Source organism: Episyrphus balteatus, chromosome 3 (genome assembly GCF_945859705.1).
Source record: "Episyrphus balteatus chromosome 3, idEpiBalt1.1, whole genome shotgun sequence".
Classification (NCBI taxonomy): Eukaryota; Metazoa; Arthropoda; class Insecta; order Diptera; family Syrphidae; genus Episyrphus; species Episyrphus balteatus.
In genome coordinates this window covers 36,543,214-36,562,201 of record NC_079136.1, presented here as the reverse complement: position 1 = coordinate 36,562,201, position 18,988 = coordinate 36,543,214, and the positions used below count along the sequence as shown (strand labels likewise).

Here is an 18,988-nt window from a genome sequence, read left to right as displayed (position 1 = left end):
GAAATAAAACCATGAATTAAACGCCTCAATTAACATAAAAAAGAACCTTTCGTCCTAGTTTTATTCTAGTAATGTAATGTAATGTTTTTTTGTTCTTAGAATAATAAATCTACATCTCTATAATTTGTTCTCCCGAATCACCCTACATAACCCATTGTTTCTTGGGAAATCATATTTTCTTCTTAATCCTTTTCCCTACTTCCTTTTTCTGAATTATAATTTTCCTATTTATCAAGAATAAATAATAAAAACCACAAAATTTCGTAAATTGTTAACCCAATTGTGTGAGAGTGATGTGGCACGAAGTTCAACTGCTCTACATCCATCCATGCATAACAATAATACATTTTAAAATATTACAACATTCAAAAATTCATTCTGTGGCTTATTCTTCTCTCCTAATTAATTGTTAAGGAATTTTCCTCGAATTTTAATTGAAAAAGTTTCAATCTCAACAAACAACAAACAAGAGAGCGAATATCAGATATAATAAAACATCCTGGATTCACGAGGATCCAACAAAATAGAAGCAGCAATGTTTTAATTTTTGTTGATTTCTGGTTTTTCTATAGTGATGAGCTCATTTCCTTTACCCCATATCGTGTCGCCGCCATCATCCTGCTTGAATTCTTGAAACCACAAAAGCTGACTCTGACGGTTTTGAGATAGTCTTGATATATACCTAGTATTTTATCTGTATATACACAACTGTATAAAAGTTATTCCTTTGAATATTTTTCAAGAATTGAAAAATTGTGGTGACATCTTAGTTCAAAGCACAAACAACTTCTAGTAGGTACCTATATTTGCTTACATATACACAGAAATCCAACAAAACACAGAAAAAAAAAACTACATCACTCCTTCCAGGCATCAGAATCCAGTCCAGAATAGAGATGAAACGTTTTTCACTTTAGGCAGAAATAAATCCTAGAATTAATAAAGGACTAGAGTGTGATGAGTGATTATGATGGCAGCATCCATCAGCAACAGGAAGGAGGATGCGCGAGAATCTCTATTTCTCTGTTTGTAGATTGTAGGTAATAAAATCTCATATACCTACGCGAAACGAGGACGAGGACACTCAGAAAAAAAAAATAAGGGATGAATCTCGGTACGCATCCATAAAAAGGGGAGGCGCCATGTCTGATTGGCCAAAACTCATCCCTGACTCATTTGCTCAATCTGCCCTGCGGTTCAACACAAAGCACCAACCACCCATCTGACGTTCCTGGCTGCTGGGGGTTGGATTCACTTTCACCTGTTGTTGGTCCATTTCACCCGAACATCCCCCAGCGCCCAGCAGGGTTCGTGGAAAATAAGCAAAAGCAAAAAATAAAACGCAAAACTCATCCCGGATTGGGTGGATGATATCCATATTTGCCGCGCGCCGCACCGCGCCGGGCCAGGTGGTGGTATAGTTTGGGTAGATATATCGCTATGACAGACACTGATGATACACCTGTGTGTTTGAGAGCAGGAAATCCAGGGTGTATCTCGTAGAGTATAGAGGATTTGATAGAAATTGTGCGTACGTTCGTACTGTTGTAGATCGTAGTCGTAAGTATATGAAAAGGATAACACGGCTGCTGTAGCTCTGGATGGGCTTTGTCAATGTACGGGTAGGTAAAACGTTGTTGTCGTCGTCGATGATAGAGTTGGGGGTGATGTCGATGTCGAGTCGAAAATGGTAATGGTGATGACGATGACGACGCTGCCGACACAACGGCGATGAAGGCATATTGCTAGGATAACATTCGATTTTGAATTCAGTTGTAATTTTACCGTCACCGTGTTGTCCGGTTGCTAGGCACAAAAGCACCTCATATTGTAGCGTGGCAGTTGTAGTTGCTGCTGCTTGAAAACTCCTTTCACTTTCAACAGCTTTTGCTTGTGCTGGCTGATGGCTTGATGCTGGTGCAGCAGTAGAGAAATTGTGGACCAATTCTCATATATCTTCCTTGTTGTTGTTGCTATTTTGCTTTACTTTTTGTTTTTTTTTTTTTTATTTTATTTCATTTTGATTTTTTTTTTTTATTTGTTCGGTGAGACCCGGCTGTAACTATTGGTGATGTAAACCATTTGAATGGGATCAATTTTCAATTTTGTTTTACTTTTTCAATGAAATGGATTCTTGTTAGTGTAATTGTAATTGGTGCGGTGCATCACTTTAAACTTTGTACACTCTCTGTTCGAATGTGATGTATATTTATACAAGAGTGTTTGCGAGAGGTGCTGATGCTGCTGTTGAGTGAACGGCCTCTAAAACTAGTTCATCGCCCCTAGTGACGACCTTTGGCGAACTTGGATATCGCGTTACAATTGGTTTTGATATTCGATTGAATTTGTCTTGATTTTTGTCTTCTTTCGATTTAAAAAATAAAAAAAAAACAATTTTAAATTTTTAAAAATAAATAAAAGTGAACCGGAAAAACATTGTTTTGTTGTGTGGGATTTATTTCATTTTTTCGTTATAAGACAAAGTTAAAGTTATATCGTGAAATTGAAAAAAATTAAAAAAAAAATTACTGAATGCATCAGCCGGATTTTATATCGAAAATTTATCAGTTTTCCAAGGAACAGAGAAAACAAGTTGTCAGCGATATGTACAGGCGGCACAATAATATTTCTTATTGCGGTGGTAAATATACGAAATATTTATAACATTAGTCCATATTTTAAAAACTTTTAACAACCATCTAATTTGTATGAATAAGTGTGAATAAAACGAAGAACCTCAAAGATTAAGCTGTTTCCAGAATCTCTAAATTCCCTTCTTGAAAAGGATCTTCTTTTTCCAAATGAATTTTTATTTTCTTGGGATATGCAATAAAATTTGTTTAAGCCCTTCCAAATTATTATAAGAAATTCCTTACATCTAACCCATTACAAAAATAATTGATTTACTAATGGGTTTTCTAAAATTCAAACAAGAATAATCTTATATTGCAAAAACGAATTGTTCTTATATTAATACTCTTCATGAAAGGACTCTCAATTAAAAATAAATATGTATCAAGAACTCAGTTAAAAAAGTATTGCATATATTATAGATATTTTTATTAGTTTAAAACACCAAAAAATTACAAGAGAAACTACTGAATAATTAATAAAACTTTGAATCTGAATGAATCAATCTAAGAATTGATTAACAAATTTTGTTTTTCTGTTTTAGTCTTCCCCTGAAACAAGCTCACGTTTTTCAGCTTTTTTAACAAGAGGGAGCTAAAATCCCTTTTCCAATTCCTGGTTGAGGACTGTCTTAATAAAAACAAATTATGAAATATATTTAAAAAAAAAAAACTGAAAACTTTGTTACTGTGTAATGTGACTTATCCTTTTTGGATTTGTTTGTACATTTTTTTAGAAAGATCACCATATTTAGATTTCTTTTGTATTTTTGTTTTTTTTTTTTTTGTGCTGATTTTCAATGAGAAAAAGTCTTAAATACCTGAAAACAAATTACTTTAAATTAAAATTTTGGGGTTGGTAATTAACTACATACCTTGAACCAGATTTACCACTTCGTTTTTAAGCTTTGTATACAATTCTTAAAAAAGAAACAAAGCCAAAGCTTTTCTTATGGGAGCGATTTTTTCCCGAAAAAAAAAAATATTTTTTATTTTACCACAGTCATCTGAGCTGTAAACCAAAATCGAAAAAATAAATTTTACAATAATATGCTATGCATCCTGTTGTTTTGTCGGAAAAAAACTTACAATTCTCATTGTAAGATATCTAAGTAGGTTTTCCGTTTGATATAAAACAATTATGGAAAATGATAATGATTTGAGGAGTTTATTTTGCTTGACAAAAGACTGAACAAATAAAAAAAATTAAACAGAAAAAATATGTTTGACATTGGCACCTATTTATATTTTCTGTACAATGCTACATAAAGAGAAAATTGTAGTTGCACCAGTGACATTTTTTCACGAAACATTTTTTTAACCACATTTTTCTTTTATTAAAAAGCTAAAGCTGAGTTAGCTAATCTTTATATTTTCAAAATCTTATACATTCTTTACAAAATTCATCATTCTGTATAAAACATATATTTATTACGATTTTAATTTTTTCTCTAAAAATTAGAGCCTCATGAATAAATTTTTTTGATATTATTTTGATGTAAGAAGCTGACCTTCGATTAAGAGAAAATATACGCTTAATCCATTTAATCGTTTATAAAATCGGACATTGCTGCTGAATTTTTAAAAATTTAAAGCCAACTGAAAATAAGTTGGTGTAGTTTCAGTTTAGAAATATAGAGAAATACATTAAGAGAACACAAAACAAAAGCTACGATTTAAGGTTATTTAATGTAGTTTATATGTTTGTTTAAAAAGAATTAAGATAAATATTTCGAAAAACAAATCATATTAAGTACATATTTCTAATTAATATTCTAACTAAAGTTACAGTTCAAGAACTTTAAAGGTCTTTTGGGTGAGAATTTAAACACTCAAACAAATTATTTCTCCTATTTCCTTTGAAACTTAAAGTCCATTTTAAAAATCAAATGATAATTATTTGTGTTTCCATATCGTCGGTGAGACCAGAAAAGTGTGTAACTCCAAATTTTCTGAAAATTAGATTTGAATGCCATCTGTCAGACAAACCTGATATCTACCGTTCCTTAAACTGAGAATCCCCTTAAAATTCATAGTTTTTATTTTATTAGAAAATTAGAAAATGAAAACTCATACAAATGCCTTCAAAACGATTTTGTTTTTTTGCTCTCCTATAAAATTTGCTAAAATGGAGTTACACACTTTTCTGGTTTCACTGACGATATGCCATAGTAAAATTTACAATAAAAACAACTTCTTGATAAAAAAAAATCATTATAATTTTCCAAAACAGGGTCTATGGAAGTTTTTTAACAACATAATATTATATAGCATTTTTGAACTCGTTATACTTAAATTCAAGATATGTACTTAAATTTTATAAAATATTTTGCAAAATTAAAGATTTGTTGGTTTCTTTAATTTACATATTATGTGTCTTTGAAATTTCTCTAAGCTCCAATCGAGAGAAAGCCATATCAATATTATTAATTTATTGAAATATAAGCAATTTAAGCCATTTTTAATGCAAAATTTACAGTCGAAACATTTTTGATTTTTCCTCTCAACAGTTTTAAAACCTAATTGTTTGCTAAAATAAAAATGGTCTTCTATGTGTTCAAAAGAGTTCACTAGAAGAGCAGATTTTTTCGACAATGTAAGGTAAACCTAAAATGTATTTCCAAAATTATGTAACTTAAGTGTTGGATTACAAGAATCACCATCTTTTCATTTAATGTTCTTTCAGTTTAAATATAGCAAAAGTGTTCAATTAAATGGATTTTCAGAGGAGTTTGTGAAATTGAATGTAACGTCAGCTTTTTCGTTCACATATTAATACTAGAATATTTCTTAAAGGATTGATCATTGGTTTTCTTCTTTTTTTCAATGTTTGCCAATTCTTAACATGTGTTAAAAAAAGCCTTTATTATGGTTATATGTAAGATACCCGTGCTTAGTTAGATCTTATTAGGTTATCTTAAAAGTTTAGAATAATTTGGCTATAAAAAAGGAAAAAACAGAAAAAAACAATGAATCCGTTTCCGTGCATTAAATGCACAGCTGCAGCGCAATTAAACCACTATTTTAATGGGTTTTAACTTTAATATCTATGATTTAAACTTTGTAAAAGAACTTTTGAACAAGCATAATTGGACACTCGTTTAAACAAAAGAGCTGAGCAGCGAACTTTATTTATTTTTATTATTTGTTTTCTTCACTTTAAAAAAAAACTAATTTTTCTCAAAATATCAATCCTTGAAACATGAAAAGACAGTTTAGGCAAACAGACAGAAAGAGTAATTGTGAGACCCACATTTTTTGCATTCTCTATCATCTTAGTTTTATTTCGAGAAGAAGCTTTTGTTTTAAAAGTGAACTTGAATTTTGTAACCGAATTCATGGGAGTCTTTTTTGAGAAAATAAGTACTACCCGACTAACAATTTTGCTTCTATAAATCTTTACAGGTGCTATAGTTGCTTGTGTAAAGCTTTATAGAAGCAAAATTGTTTGTAGGGTAAATAATTTCTATGTAGAAAGTACTGCTATTTCTGTTTCTGAACAAAATTTAAAAAATAACTCCTTTGGAGGGTTCCCAAAAGATGCTAGATTTCAAAAGCAAAACAGCTTATAGCAAATTGTAGGTTCATCGAAATCTGAAAATGTCATTTTATAAATCGATGACTCCTCGTTATGAATTCAAACTTCAAACGGGGTTTCTTCGGCATCTATAATACAAAATCACAAAGTTTAAAAAAGCGTTGTTCCAACCTATGCGTGAAGGACAACTCAATTTGGTTCAAATTAAAAATGTAGAAAAAATTATATTGCATTATTTTCCATATACCTAAACTCCTCAACATTGAAGATTAGTCCGGTAAAATTCAAAATATATCCATTTTAAATGAATCTATAACACTGGTCTGCAAGGAAATCCTCCTTTGAATAAAACTATATTTTTCTAAAGGATTTTTGTATGCTGATTCCGAATCCGAAGTCAGAAGTCAGTTTTTTAGATATTCCCGTTACAAAATTTCATAAACCAATTTTTTTGCTGTTTTCGAAGAAAAATTTTGGCATAATGTAATCTTTTTCAATTAAAATTGTTACGGTTTATGAATTCGGCCAGCTCTGGTTTTTGAGATATAGTAGTTTTTTTTTGACATTTTCTAAAAAAATGACTTGATTTTGTGATACATTAATGCGAATATCTTAAAATCGTACCGTGATAGAGTTTTTTTGACTTCGGATTCTAAACTTAGCACATCAAAACCTATAAGAAAAGTATACTTTTGTTTCTAGGAGAAACAAATCTGAAGCTTTACAAGGCAGTTTATCGAATGGTTTATTACAAATAAGATATTTCTAAATAGAAAAATAGTATATAAAATTACAAAACACGTACAAATTTTGTTTAAAGTAGGTATTTTACTATGGTTTTCTTCACATATTTGACTTTTTAAATATAATGGGCATTGATATTTTACATTTTCCTTAATTAAGGTGCTTTTTTTCATGTAGGATTTACTAAAAAGTTAAGGATTTCGAAATGTCTGCTTTTTTTGTCAATCAGTATTTTAAAAACTGAGTAAAAATTAATGTAGAAGGACATATTTGATGTCAATCGATAGGTCATAGTATGAAGAATAAGTCCTCAAAATTTGAGCTCAATGCGATAAATAGTTCTAATTTTATATACGTTCAAATGAATCTAAAAGGGTGATTTTTTAGAAACTACCCACATTTTTTAAAAATAAATTTTTACAAAAATTGTACCTGATAGAATTTTTCTGAAACCAGATTTAGATTCAGTCTAATCTTTCATAATATCAAAAAATTATTTGAAGGAGAAAAAAAAAGTTAAATTTTGCAGACCAGTGTAATCAGCTCAGTGGTTTTTGATCTATTTTTTTTTTTGTTAGTGTGATTTTTCAAACTCTCCAAAAGTATTTTATGTTTCCAAATTGGATGCGCTCTATATGCTTCGTTTTGTTTTTTTGTTTTCGTTTTAGTTTCTACACAGGACACCGTCGGTGGTCAGAATTCCTATCAAGTGCAATATGTGGACACAGAGTTGTACCACAGTAACTCCAGTCAGTCCCAAATGTAAGACAAAATTTCCCAATTTATCTACAATTGATATTCCAATAAAATATATTACTTTCAGGACATATCCTTTTTGTCCCGTCGGTGATTACCAAACAACAAGCCAATCCTACTATTCAACTACAGCCAACTACTCTACAACGAATACTCCCCCATCGCATGCATCCGGGTTGCCTTATTTAGTTCCTGGCGAGGAGAATCTTCTCCTAAACACCTCATCACAAAGCCGCGAATCGCCACCGAGCTTATCCGTAAGGACATCTTCAATTTTATTATTATGATATGACTTTGTGGCAGCTCATCACCCAATTTTATTATTGAACATTCTTTCTCTCTTTATTAGGAAGTGTCTTACTTGCAGGAAGCACAAACACCAACTTCTACAACTCCATCAATTGCTGTTTCCTCTGGGACGGGAAGTGGTGGCTCTGCTGGTGGGCTTGTTGGTGGGAACAATGGAGGTGTTGGCGGCGGCGGGGGTGTGATTGTCAGTGGAGGACTCACTGTTGGAGATTCTAATAACCTGGCAAATGCCAACAAGATTGCCTCGGCAACGGTAAGTCAAAGGGATGCAAGCGCATTCTCATCCCTTTTTTTTTTTTTGTTGTTTGGTTTTGTTCTTTCTTCTTTGGAATATACCTTTTTACTGCATCCCTTAAAATGTTCATGTTTTTGAATTTGCGCTGTACCCATATTAAAATGCTCTCTTGTCAATGTGTGAGTGTGTGATGTTTATGTGTTTTAACTTTAATTTCATTGCATATATACAGATAAAATGGCTTACACGTAACTATGAAACAGCAGAAGGAGTAAGTCTGCCCCGTTCGACCCTCTACAATCACTACATGCACCATTGCAACGAAAACAAATCGGAACCAGTAAATGCTGCAAGCTTCGGCAAGCTAATTCGTTCGGTTTTTTCCGGATTGCGGACTCGTCGTTTGGGTACTCGTGGAAATTCCAAGTATCACTACTATGGTATTCGCATAAAGCCCGGATCTACCCTGTCGCACACTATGGAAGATAAACCGGGCCAGCCGTTCTCGGGAAAACATCAGAACGGTGGTAATCTTAACGGGATTGGTGGCGGTGGTGGTGCTGGTGGTGGTGGCAGCAGTCTCGGGGGTGGAGGAAGTTTGGGCAAAGGCATGAAAAAACACAATGTTAAGCCCGACGCATATGAAGCTTGCTCTCAGGTGAGTCCCATTTATTCATCAGAATCATAATAATAAAATAAACGCGATTCCCGTTTTTGTGTGTTATTGAAGTTCCTTTAAAAAAAAAAAAAAAAACTTTAGTTTGTATAAGAAAGGAAAACAAAAAGAAAATAATACCTATTGTGGTGACAGTGATTGCTTGTTTTTACTTACTTTTCAACAAAGAATGAAAAACTTGTTAAATTTTAATTAGTTTTTATTCAAAAGTGTATTATTTTTTTTCAGTGCAAAGAAAATTGAGAAAAATCAAATTAATTCTGGTCGTGTCGTGGGGATTTTTTTTTTAATAAAAATAAATCAAATTAAATGAGTTTTAATTAAAACTGCGCTTCTTAAAAATAAATTGTTGAAAATATGTGAAAGCTTTTTTAATTCGCTGGAACCCACAAAGGGGTATTTTAGATTTTAAGCTCTTTTGAAAAATTCTTATCGATAACCGACGGTGAAATTATTTAAACACTCCTCTCTCTCTCTGGCGTGCCATTAATGGATTGTAATAATAGTAATATAAAAAGCAAAACTATTAAACAAGCTATTTCAACGGTGATCTGATACAAAAAAAAATATGGACCAAATTTTTGTTCTCACATCATAACCAAAAATGAAGAGTTCAGGTTGATAAATCTTATTAAGGTTTCTGAAAAAAAAAGGGCTGAGTTTGCCAATCATGGACTATTTTTAAAAAAAAAATTTAAGTCAAAGCTGTGCACATATTGAAAATTAAAAGTATTAGCACTAAATCCAAATGTGTAGGGAAATCAATCAATCTGCATTCACAAAATTCTATCTTATCTTGCATCTTAAAACCGTACTTGCCAATTTTTGTAAAAAAAAAAAATAAGAAACGAAGTACGTCCCTTAGTTCTGTATGTCTCTATCTCGAGCAAAAAAAAAACCATTACTGTCATAAATAAATTACCAGAATGAAAGCACAAAAATGTCCTAATCTAACGGTTTTGATTAAAATTTCTGTATGAATTTAAAAAAAAAAAAGTTGTTTGAATTCAATAAATAAATAAAGGACATTATTTTTCAAACCCAAGCACTATTTACATAATATTGTTTCTTTTTTTGGAAAATCGCTTTAAACGCTATATTTAATTTCAAATCGATTTTCAGAAAACTGTTAGTAGGTATACTTTTAGGAATTTTTCGAAAAACAAAGCATTTTATCTGGCTTAAATAATTTTCAGAGTCTTTTTTAACGCCTTTAGTGCATTTAATGGCGAAACACTTTTTTGAAAAAAAAAATACTGTTTACACTGATAGGCAGCGGCAAGGCCAGAGCACTCCGCCGCCGCCGCTTCACATACTACTTAAGATTTTTTATTTTTTATCATTTTTTTTCTGTTCAGTGGGATAGGGACCGCGCGTATCGTGTGCGTGTGTAGGCCTTCGGCAGAAACCAACAAAACGACGGCCGGCGCCATTTTTCAATGTTTGGTATAATATTTTATATTTTAAAATAAAATATTACAATGTTAAAAAATTAAAAAACTTTGGATTTATTGATTAAAAACAAAAAGTGCATTTTTCTCTTTGCCAGTTTGGCCTTAATAAAATTTTATATGGTATAAATAAATTCTATATGGCATTTATGATATTAAAACGTTAATTATGACTGTACAAAATTTTTTTGGGGTTTCAAAATGTTTGTTAATTTTTGGTCATTCCTACTACGTAAAGCTGTAGAGTACCCGCACGCTTTTTGTTGTAAGCTAAAATAATTAAAATTAAAATAAATAAAGATTAAATTTTTTATATCGTCAAAGACTTAGGTTATTTCGAATAGCGCAGTTGTTTGAGTGAAGTTCCTTAGAATATTTTTGTGGGGCGAAATCGAAGTAAATTTTATTTTTTTGTAGAAATAAAACTCATTGAAAGCGAAAGGAAACAAACAATTTTTTTGTTTTTTTTTGCATAATTTATAACAAAACACAAGTACCAATTAATGTATCAGTAAAACGTGTACACAAGAATTTGACGTTTCTCCACCTCAGTGTCAAAGATGGGTGGAGAATTTTCAAACACATTGTTTATTAAGTAAGGTCACTGAGGCTTATGCGTAACATTTTAGTATTTCCATCGAAAGACTAAAAAAAATAATGTCGCTGAGTTTTTTCAAACGTAAATGTTAAATAAACTTTTTAAAAACTAGTGATAACTTGGTTATTTAGGTTTTTTTTTGGGAATCAAGTTCCTAAGTGGAAAAACTATTTCAAAATAATAAAAAAAAATCCCCTAATTTGTCACTATCTCCTTTATTCCTTAATTCCTGTCCAGATCCTCAGAAGAAAACTTCCTTGACTTTCCAAGAGATGCAATGGTCACAAATTATAACTTTGTGAAAAACTACAATATACATCTCAGTAGTAAAAAAGATTGGGTAGGTGAATCTATCAACTACTCTTTTAAAGAAAATACCATCAAATGGTACACAGACGGGTCGAGAACAGCGGAAGGTACAGGGGCAGGCGTCTTTGGGCCTAGTACCAAACTCTCCGTACCTATGGGTCAATCCCCAAGTATCTTTCAAGCTGAGGTAAATGCCATTGTAAAATGTGCAGAAATAAACCTCGAATTAAATCACCGGAATAAAAATATTGCCATTATGTCTGATAGTCAAGCTGCCCTAAAAGCACTTAAATCCTACGAAATCAACTTCAAGCTAGTATTGGAGTGTATAGGAAAACTTAACGAACTTGGCAAAATAAACAAAGTCAGTCTCCACTGGGTACCTGGGCACGTTGGTGTCCAGGGTAACGAGGAGGCGGACTCTCTAGCAAAAACGGGAGCAAATTCCCCTTTAATGGGACCCGAACCGTATTGCGGAATAGGAGAAAATGTTATTAAAAATAAAATAAAACTAGACGAGGAGACCAGGAGAGCAAAAAACTGGGCAGAACTACCAAAACTGAGACAAGCGAAAATGCTTCTCGGGAACTACAACCGTGAGCGTTTCAAATCATGTATCAGTCTAAGTAGGAACAATCTCAGGTTAATCACTGGGCTCCTCACGGGCCACTGTAAGTTAAGAAGGCACCTACATATTTTGGGCTTAGTAAATAGTGCAACATGTAGATTCTGTAGCGAGAAAGAAGAAACACCGGATCACATCCTGGGTAGTTGCAATGCACTAATACACCAAAGATTTAAACACATGGGTCGCTACCAAGTCGAAGAGGATAAACTGCACTCTTTGAAAATACCCCAAATAATCAATTTCATGAAAGGAATTAGGTTAGAGGAGGAGCTATAAAATGAGGTACTAACTCATATAGCTTAATAGGGGGTACAATAGATCTTACAGGTCGCAGTACAGCTTACACCCCAAATCACAATCAATCAATCAATCTCCTTTATGGTATATGAAACCAAACCCACTCACTTCATTTTAAGATACATATGTCGGACAGTAAAAAAGATATCGGAAATATTTAAGCAGGTCTTGAAAGAAGGAACACAGTTGACAGTTCTTATAGAAACCGTTACTAAAAATGTGACAAATTTGCTAATATTGGAAGCTCTTCAAATCCTCTTAACCTCTAGTCTAGGCCATTTTCCAACCTTCGTTTGAAGCATAAAACTGAGTTTGAGAACTTATTTTTGAAAAAATGTCTACTCTATTGTGGTCATGTTTAACAAAGTGAAATTTGACAATTATTTGAGGCTAGTTGAGGCAAACCTTAATGTATCCTTTTAGAGAATGTTTTGAAGACTTATTACCTTAGATGAATTTTAGGTCTTAGGAAATTAATAAAATATTATAAAAAATTTTCTTTCAATTTCAAACTAAAATTTTAATTAAAAACACATTTATATCTCATTCTAGTATTTGGGAGATGGTTCCGGTTGTATTCCCATATTTCCTCATATTGAACTCGATACCACATTTAACAACGAACTTACTTTGGACGATGTTGAAACTTTCCGTTCCATCTATCGTGAGCACTGTGAATCTTTTCTTGATGCAGTCTTGAATCTTGAATTCGGTACTATTGAATACCTTTGGCGTGATTTTTGGCGTTCTTCGGATAACAACAATTTGGATGAATGTGAAGAGGAAAAATACTTGTCAAAGACAAAACTTTACTTACTTTGCCATTGTAATGGAGTTCAAAAGTTTATCAAAGAAGTAAGCTTTGCAGCGCAAGTAAAAGACGTTCTCAAGCAAACTAACTTGTTTATCTTTTTTTTCTAGGTTGATTACCAATTCTATCAAAATATGGTTGATGTCCTTATTCCAGATGTCCTACGTTCCATACCAAATTCACTTACACAAGCCATTCGTAATTTTGCCAAAAATTTGGAAATCTGGCTCTGCGAGTCGATGGTTGGTGCTCCAGAACGTGTAGTTCAGATCAAATCAGCAGCAATATCGGCTTTTTGTCAAACTCTACGACGCTATACATCTTTGAATCATCTAGCTCAGGCTGCCCGAGCAGTGCTTCAAAATAATTCTCAAATTGCTCAGATGTTGAATGATCTTAACCGTGTTGACTTCCACAATGTCCAAGTGAGTAACAGTATTAATCATTTATGCATACAAATATCTAAACTTATTATTTTTCCAGGAACAGGCAGCTTGGGTATGCCAATGTGACACATCTATTGTGCAACGTCTTGAGAATGATTTTAAAACCGCTTTACAACAGCAAAACACTCTTGAACAATGGGCTAGTTGGTTGCGTCTAGTAGTTGATTCGGCCTTAGAAGAATATCGGGATAAACCCAATTACGCCAAAGCTGCACGCCAATTCTTACTCAAATGGAGTTTCTATAGTTCCATGGTTATAAGGGATTTAACTTTACGATCGGCATCGAGTTTTGGTAGCTTCCATTTGATTCGTTTGCTTTATGATGAATACATGTTTTTCTTGGTGGAGCATAAAGTTGCTGAAGTTTTGCAGAAGACCGCTATTGCAGTGATTAGCGATCGAATGGTAAGTGTTTTAAAAAACTGATCGAGACCAATTATTGTGTTCGCATTTATTTTGCTTTAAATTGTACTAGAGTAGGGGAGAAGGGGGTACATTTGACACTTAGTTTTTAAAGGTCTGTATTTTCGAAAACTGTTAATGTTTTCCAATGTTTTATTTTGTATTTGATTTATTGACTATTCAAGATTATTCAATTTATATAACAGTAAATTTTTTTGTTTTACAACATTACAACATTTAAAAAAATAATGTTTTCTAAAAAAAGTCATTTTGTCAAAAGTGCCCCGGGACCGGGGCACATTTGACTTTATAAGGGGTACAATTGACAATGGTGGATTAAACCTCACATCGTGTGCATTATGTTTTTAAAACTATCAGCGGATCCTGCTCGTTTATTGTTCAGTTAGAAAAAAAAAAATTTTTTGGTTTTAAACAATCTACTTAACAATATAATGAAAAAAATAAATCAGAAAATTTATTTTCTAAAAAGAAGAAGAAAAAACAAAAAACCATAAAATGTTTCAAATAATCTCTCCATTTAAATCTTAATCAAAATTAATCGATGTTGATTTATTTTTAAATAATTTATTAAATAAATAAATCCCCAAAACCAACATAAAACTGTGCCCACATTGCAAAAGTCAAAGGTGCCCCGAAGGAGCCTCATAACTGTTTTTCTTTTTTTTCAATAACTAATACTATTTTTTTACAAAACTGGTTTTAATTTACTTAACTTTAAGCATAGTGCTATCAAAATATTGATTCACCATTAAAAAAAACTTTTTTATTAGGTTCAGAAATCGCTTACATACCGGTGGTCAAAAATTACATCAGAAATACAGAAAACACGAAAACACGTGGTACTCCGCGAAAAGTTAATGAAAGACGACGAAATTTCGCAAAAATTTTTTAAATCAAACTTAGCTTCTTTCTTCATCCAAACTATTATTAATTAAGGGCACGATCATACCGAAAAACGCAAAGTCAAATGTGCCCCGGTGTCAAATGTACCCCCGCTTACCCTACTCGAGTATGAAGTATTTTTTTTTTCCTTTCTTCCTACTTATTTAAAAGAGTTTATGAAAATTTTGAGAGTTTAATCTTAATTTTTCTAATCTTACAATTTTGATGTTTAACAATCTCAATTCAAATCTTGCATTCCTTCTTCAATTTTGAAATCACTCTCGACTTGGACACTTCTGGGACAATAGGTTTTCTTTCATTTCGAATTTCGTTAACCGATCCTTTTTAGTATTAAAAAGTTAAAGTTTACGATCCTTTTTAGTAAAGTTCAAATTATTCATCAGTTTGCTTCATAGGATCTTATAAGCTGATAAAGTCATAATACTGAATTTTCACTTGTCAGACATGCTTTCCTCTGGCCATATTAGAGTACAATGGCCCAAAAAAATTGTTTTTCACAAATAGATTTCGGAGAAAAGGCTATTAAAATTACTAGTCGGTTCAAGTAAGGTAGATACAAAATTGGAAAACATGTTCTGAGTTAAAATTTATCAAGTGGCAGCGATGCACAGTGGGACGACCCATAGCAATAAATACAAATATAAACTATACTTCAGTGCGTTCTGTTAACGGTGTTAAAATATGGACTTTTTTACAAGTTACTTTAAAATCCAAACATATAAAAATGAATTATGGTAAGAACTATTGACGGAAATTGCTGCTGTGTTGTAAACTATTGTTGAAATCAAACTTCAATCGTTTTTAAACATAAATTCTTAAAGCACGAGTTCATGCAGTCGAAAGCAATTAATCATTTATAATTACCTACTTGTCTACTTCAGATTCATTTAATTTAAATACGCGTTTCAAAAACTCGCATATTTCTAAAATCGAACCAGATATTGGTTTACATAATCTACTCAGCGATAATTTTATAAGTCATAAAATACCCAGTCAATGTAATTTTAACGGTATTAATGGGACATCAAGTGTGCTTTTTAATTAACTAATGTTTAAAGTTTATTTAATACAATTTACTACAGCAGAAAAATAAAGTTCGCTATTTAACTCTTTTATTCCGATCCATACTGGACGGGAGAGTCGTTTAGGGTTTATTTGTTATTGTTCATTCAAAACCTTCAATAAAATTCACTTTACTAAAAAATTGTACTAGTTTACATTTAAACATTTTTTAAATAAAATAAATTTTTTTAAATAAATACAAAATTGTAATATTTTGAACACAAGTGCGTCAATTGGATTTTGAATTAAACATTTTAAAAAAAAATAAATATAAAATAAACCATTTTTAATTTTTAAAATTTTTTCTTTACAGCAAAAAGATACTGATTTCGAGTTTGATTATCAACTAGCATTTATTGACGCCGATGCGAGTGTCGCTAAACGAATGAAGCACGAATGATTAAAATACTTGATTTTTTGTTAAAACAAAATACATTTAATATGAAATATTTGGAATACTTGAAAAACAAACAAAAAAAATAAAAATATTTAGTTTCTAAATTATTATCTTTTTATTTTAATTTTTTTCTGTTTTTAATGATCAAACTTTTGATTTCAAAAACATTACTTACTATCATTCGATCTTAAATAAAAAAAACAATAGCAATTTAAATTAATAACTTATGTAACTGTTAACCAGTTGAACATTATGCAGTTTTCTTAAAAGCCATTCAATAGTTCAAACCGTCCAAAACAAAGAACTTTTACGTAAAAATATTTACTTATTGAGGATTGGCATTTTGTTAAAAAAAAATAATTAAAAAATCAAAACCAGACATCAAAAACATCACAAACAAAATTAAATACAAAAAAGTTTTAAAATTTTGTATGTAAAATATTATATTTTTATTTTTAATTTTATTATAGCTGATAAATTTATTTCAACAAATCAAATTGACTACAGGCCTTAAAAGTGCAACAAAACGAATTAATATAGAAACATTTATAAAATTATTATATTCTTAACCAACAAAAAAAAAAAAACAAAATACCTATTATTATTGTATGTATGTGAAATTATATTAAAAAAAATACATTAACAACAAAATACATACAAAATAGAAAAAAAGTTCTTTGCAAGATAAAAACAAAAACTATTTTATATTGTTTTTGAACTTTTTTTAAATTAAACAAAATGGTTGTTAAAATTTAAGGAATTAATGTTTCTATAAATTGAAACAAAAAAAATAAAAACAAAAAATACAAAAGGAATTAAAGTTATCTATACATAAAATATTATTTAAACAAAAAAAAAATTAAAATAAAATATCAGTCTAACTTAGATAGTGAAGTTTGTAATCCTGTCATTTTTATAAGAAATTAAACTATAACATGTCTAGTCTTTTAGATTTTTAAGATTTTCCTTATTATTTTATTTATTATATTTAATATTAAAAAATAATTTTTAAATTTACAAAAAAAAACTAAATTGCTCAATAGATAATTTGGATAAAGATTTAAATAAAAATAAATAAATATGGCGTACAATTGTTTGGTGAATTTTTCATACGAATTGTATAAGTGACTATGTTTACTTCTTTTAAATTATCTCAAAACTCTTTTTGACATAATAAAAATACCTATAAACACTGAGAAGTTAAAAAAAAATAAACAAGAAACATGCTCAAACAATACTATTGTCTGCTCAAATAAAAATAAAAGAAAAATACGTATCAAAATATTTTTTACAAATTGTACAAAAAACTAGAGACATTTTAAAAATAAAACAAAAAATATTTATTATTTATAAATAGAACTATCTATTTATTATTTTTTATTTTTCACTTTTAATGTGAAATATTTCTTGCACAATATTGTTAGAACTTTTTTAAAAAAATGAAATTTAATTTTAAAAATTAAAATTACTTGAAACCAAAAGAAAGAAATGAAGGAACAAAAAATTTAAATTAACATTCATAATACATGTAAAACAAAAAAAAAATAACGAAACAAAGTTGTTTGAATAGAAAAACTAAACAACAAAACATATTTGTTGTATTAGTTGATGTATAAATAATACATCTCTTTTAATTTAAATAAAGTGAGTGTAAAAGAAAATTAAACGAATTGTTGTTTTTATTAGGTACTGCGTATATTCATATTTAAAATCTCTAGCTGAAAGCACACAGCTCAGTGATAGTCAGCCCTATCGTGAGTTTCACGTGGAATGTTTTCCACCCCGAATATTCAGCCCTATCGAGGTATTCGTTCGGAGAAAGTTCCGAAACGATAGCCCGTTCCGATCGGAACTTGCATTTCTTTCAAGGTATCCACTTCTGAACAAAGAAATTAAAGTATACAATCGCATTCAGTTGACACATGTGTCAGCGTGATTTATTCAATAAATAAAAATCCTCAAGTCTTCTTAATTTCAACCAACCTCTCTTGCTGAGGCTGGTCGCTGTTTTTTATTAATCTACACTAAGGTCCAATTTATTCACACTCCATTAAATTTAAATTCGCCATTAAAAAAGGGAAATTTTAAAATTTGTATGCGATTTGACAGTTTTATAATTTTTAATGGAGCCTTTAAAAATAATGGAGAGTGAATAAATTGGGCCTAAGAAATCAAAATTATATTTACATTTTTTTATTTTTTGTCTGTGAAATTCAACTTTTATGAAAATATTCCGCAACTATTTTGTGTCGCAATGCGTTGATGGGCGTCATGTTTCATCGGAAGATTCTCCGATATGTCAATCGGAACGGATACCTCTATAGAAAATTCTCCGATTTCGAACAAATCGGAAAAAAAAAATTTCTCCGAACGGATACCTCGTAGGGCTGATTACTGTTCGCCCTGAATCTTAAAGGGTATCGTAAGTTTCACCCGAAAGGAATTTACATTTACGGCTAAGCTAGTTTCTTGTTTCCTGAAAAAAAAAAGTTGAAAAAACTGAGGGATGTCCGAACATGAACAACTTTTCGCCCGGAATTTATGATAGGGGAATAATGAAATTTAATTTTTCCGGGTGGAATCTTGTTCACGTGAAACTCACAATAGGACTGAATGTCTATCGTATAGAAGATAACAAGATCTTTTTGTTGGTTCCGATCATATGGCCTTTTTTTAACTATCTTTTTTTCAAGGAACCTTTTTTGTAACTTTTTTACTACATTTTTAATTTTGCACATTCGTGGTTTTGGAATGAGGGCGACCATATGTCCCCC

General features: G+C 30.9%; 1 protein-coding gene across 2 annotated transcripts in view; it reads left to right on the top strand.

The window, feature by feature from the left end:
• The window catches only part of LOC129914113 (DNA-binding protein RFX2), a 35,247-nt gene extending 18,971 nt beyond the window's left edge, over positions 1–16,276 (top strand). For both annotated transcript variants that reach the window (XM_055993181.1, XM_055993180.1), the window contains exons 3-10: positions 7,581–7,674; positions 7,736–7,925; positions 8,018–8,230; positions 8,445–8,870; positions 12,724–13,026; positions 13,093–13,407; positions 13,466–13,834; positions 16,131–16,276. In XM_055993181.1, the coding sequence (XP_055849156.1) occupies positions 7,581–7,674; positions 7,736–7,925; positions 8,018–8,230; positions 8,445–8,870; positions 12,724–13,026; positions 13,093–13,407; positions 13,466–13,834; positions 16,131–16,217 (1,997 nt within the window). In that variant the 3' untranslated portion in view covers positions 16,218–16,276. The remainder of the gene's footprint in view (positions 1–7,580; positions 7,675–7,735; positions 7,926–8,017; positions 8,231–8,444; positions 8,871–12,723; positions 13,027–13,092; positions 13,408–13,465; positions 13,835–16,130) is intronic.
• The last annotated feature ends 2,712 nt before the right edge of the window (positions 16,277–18,988 follow it).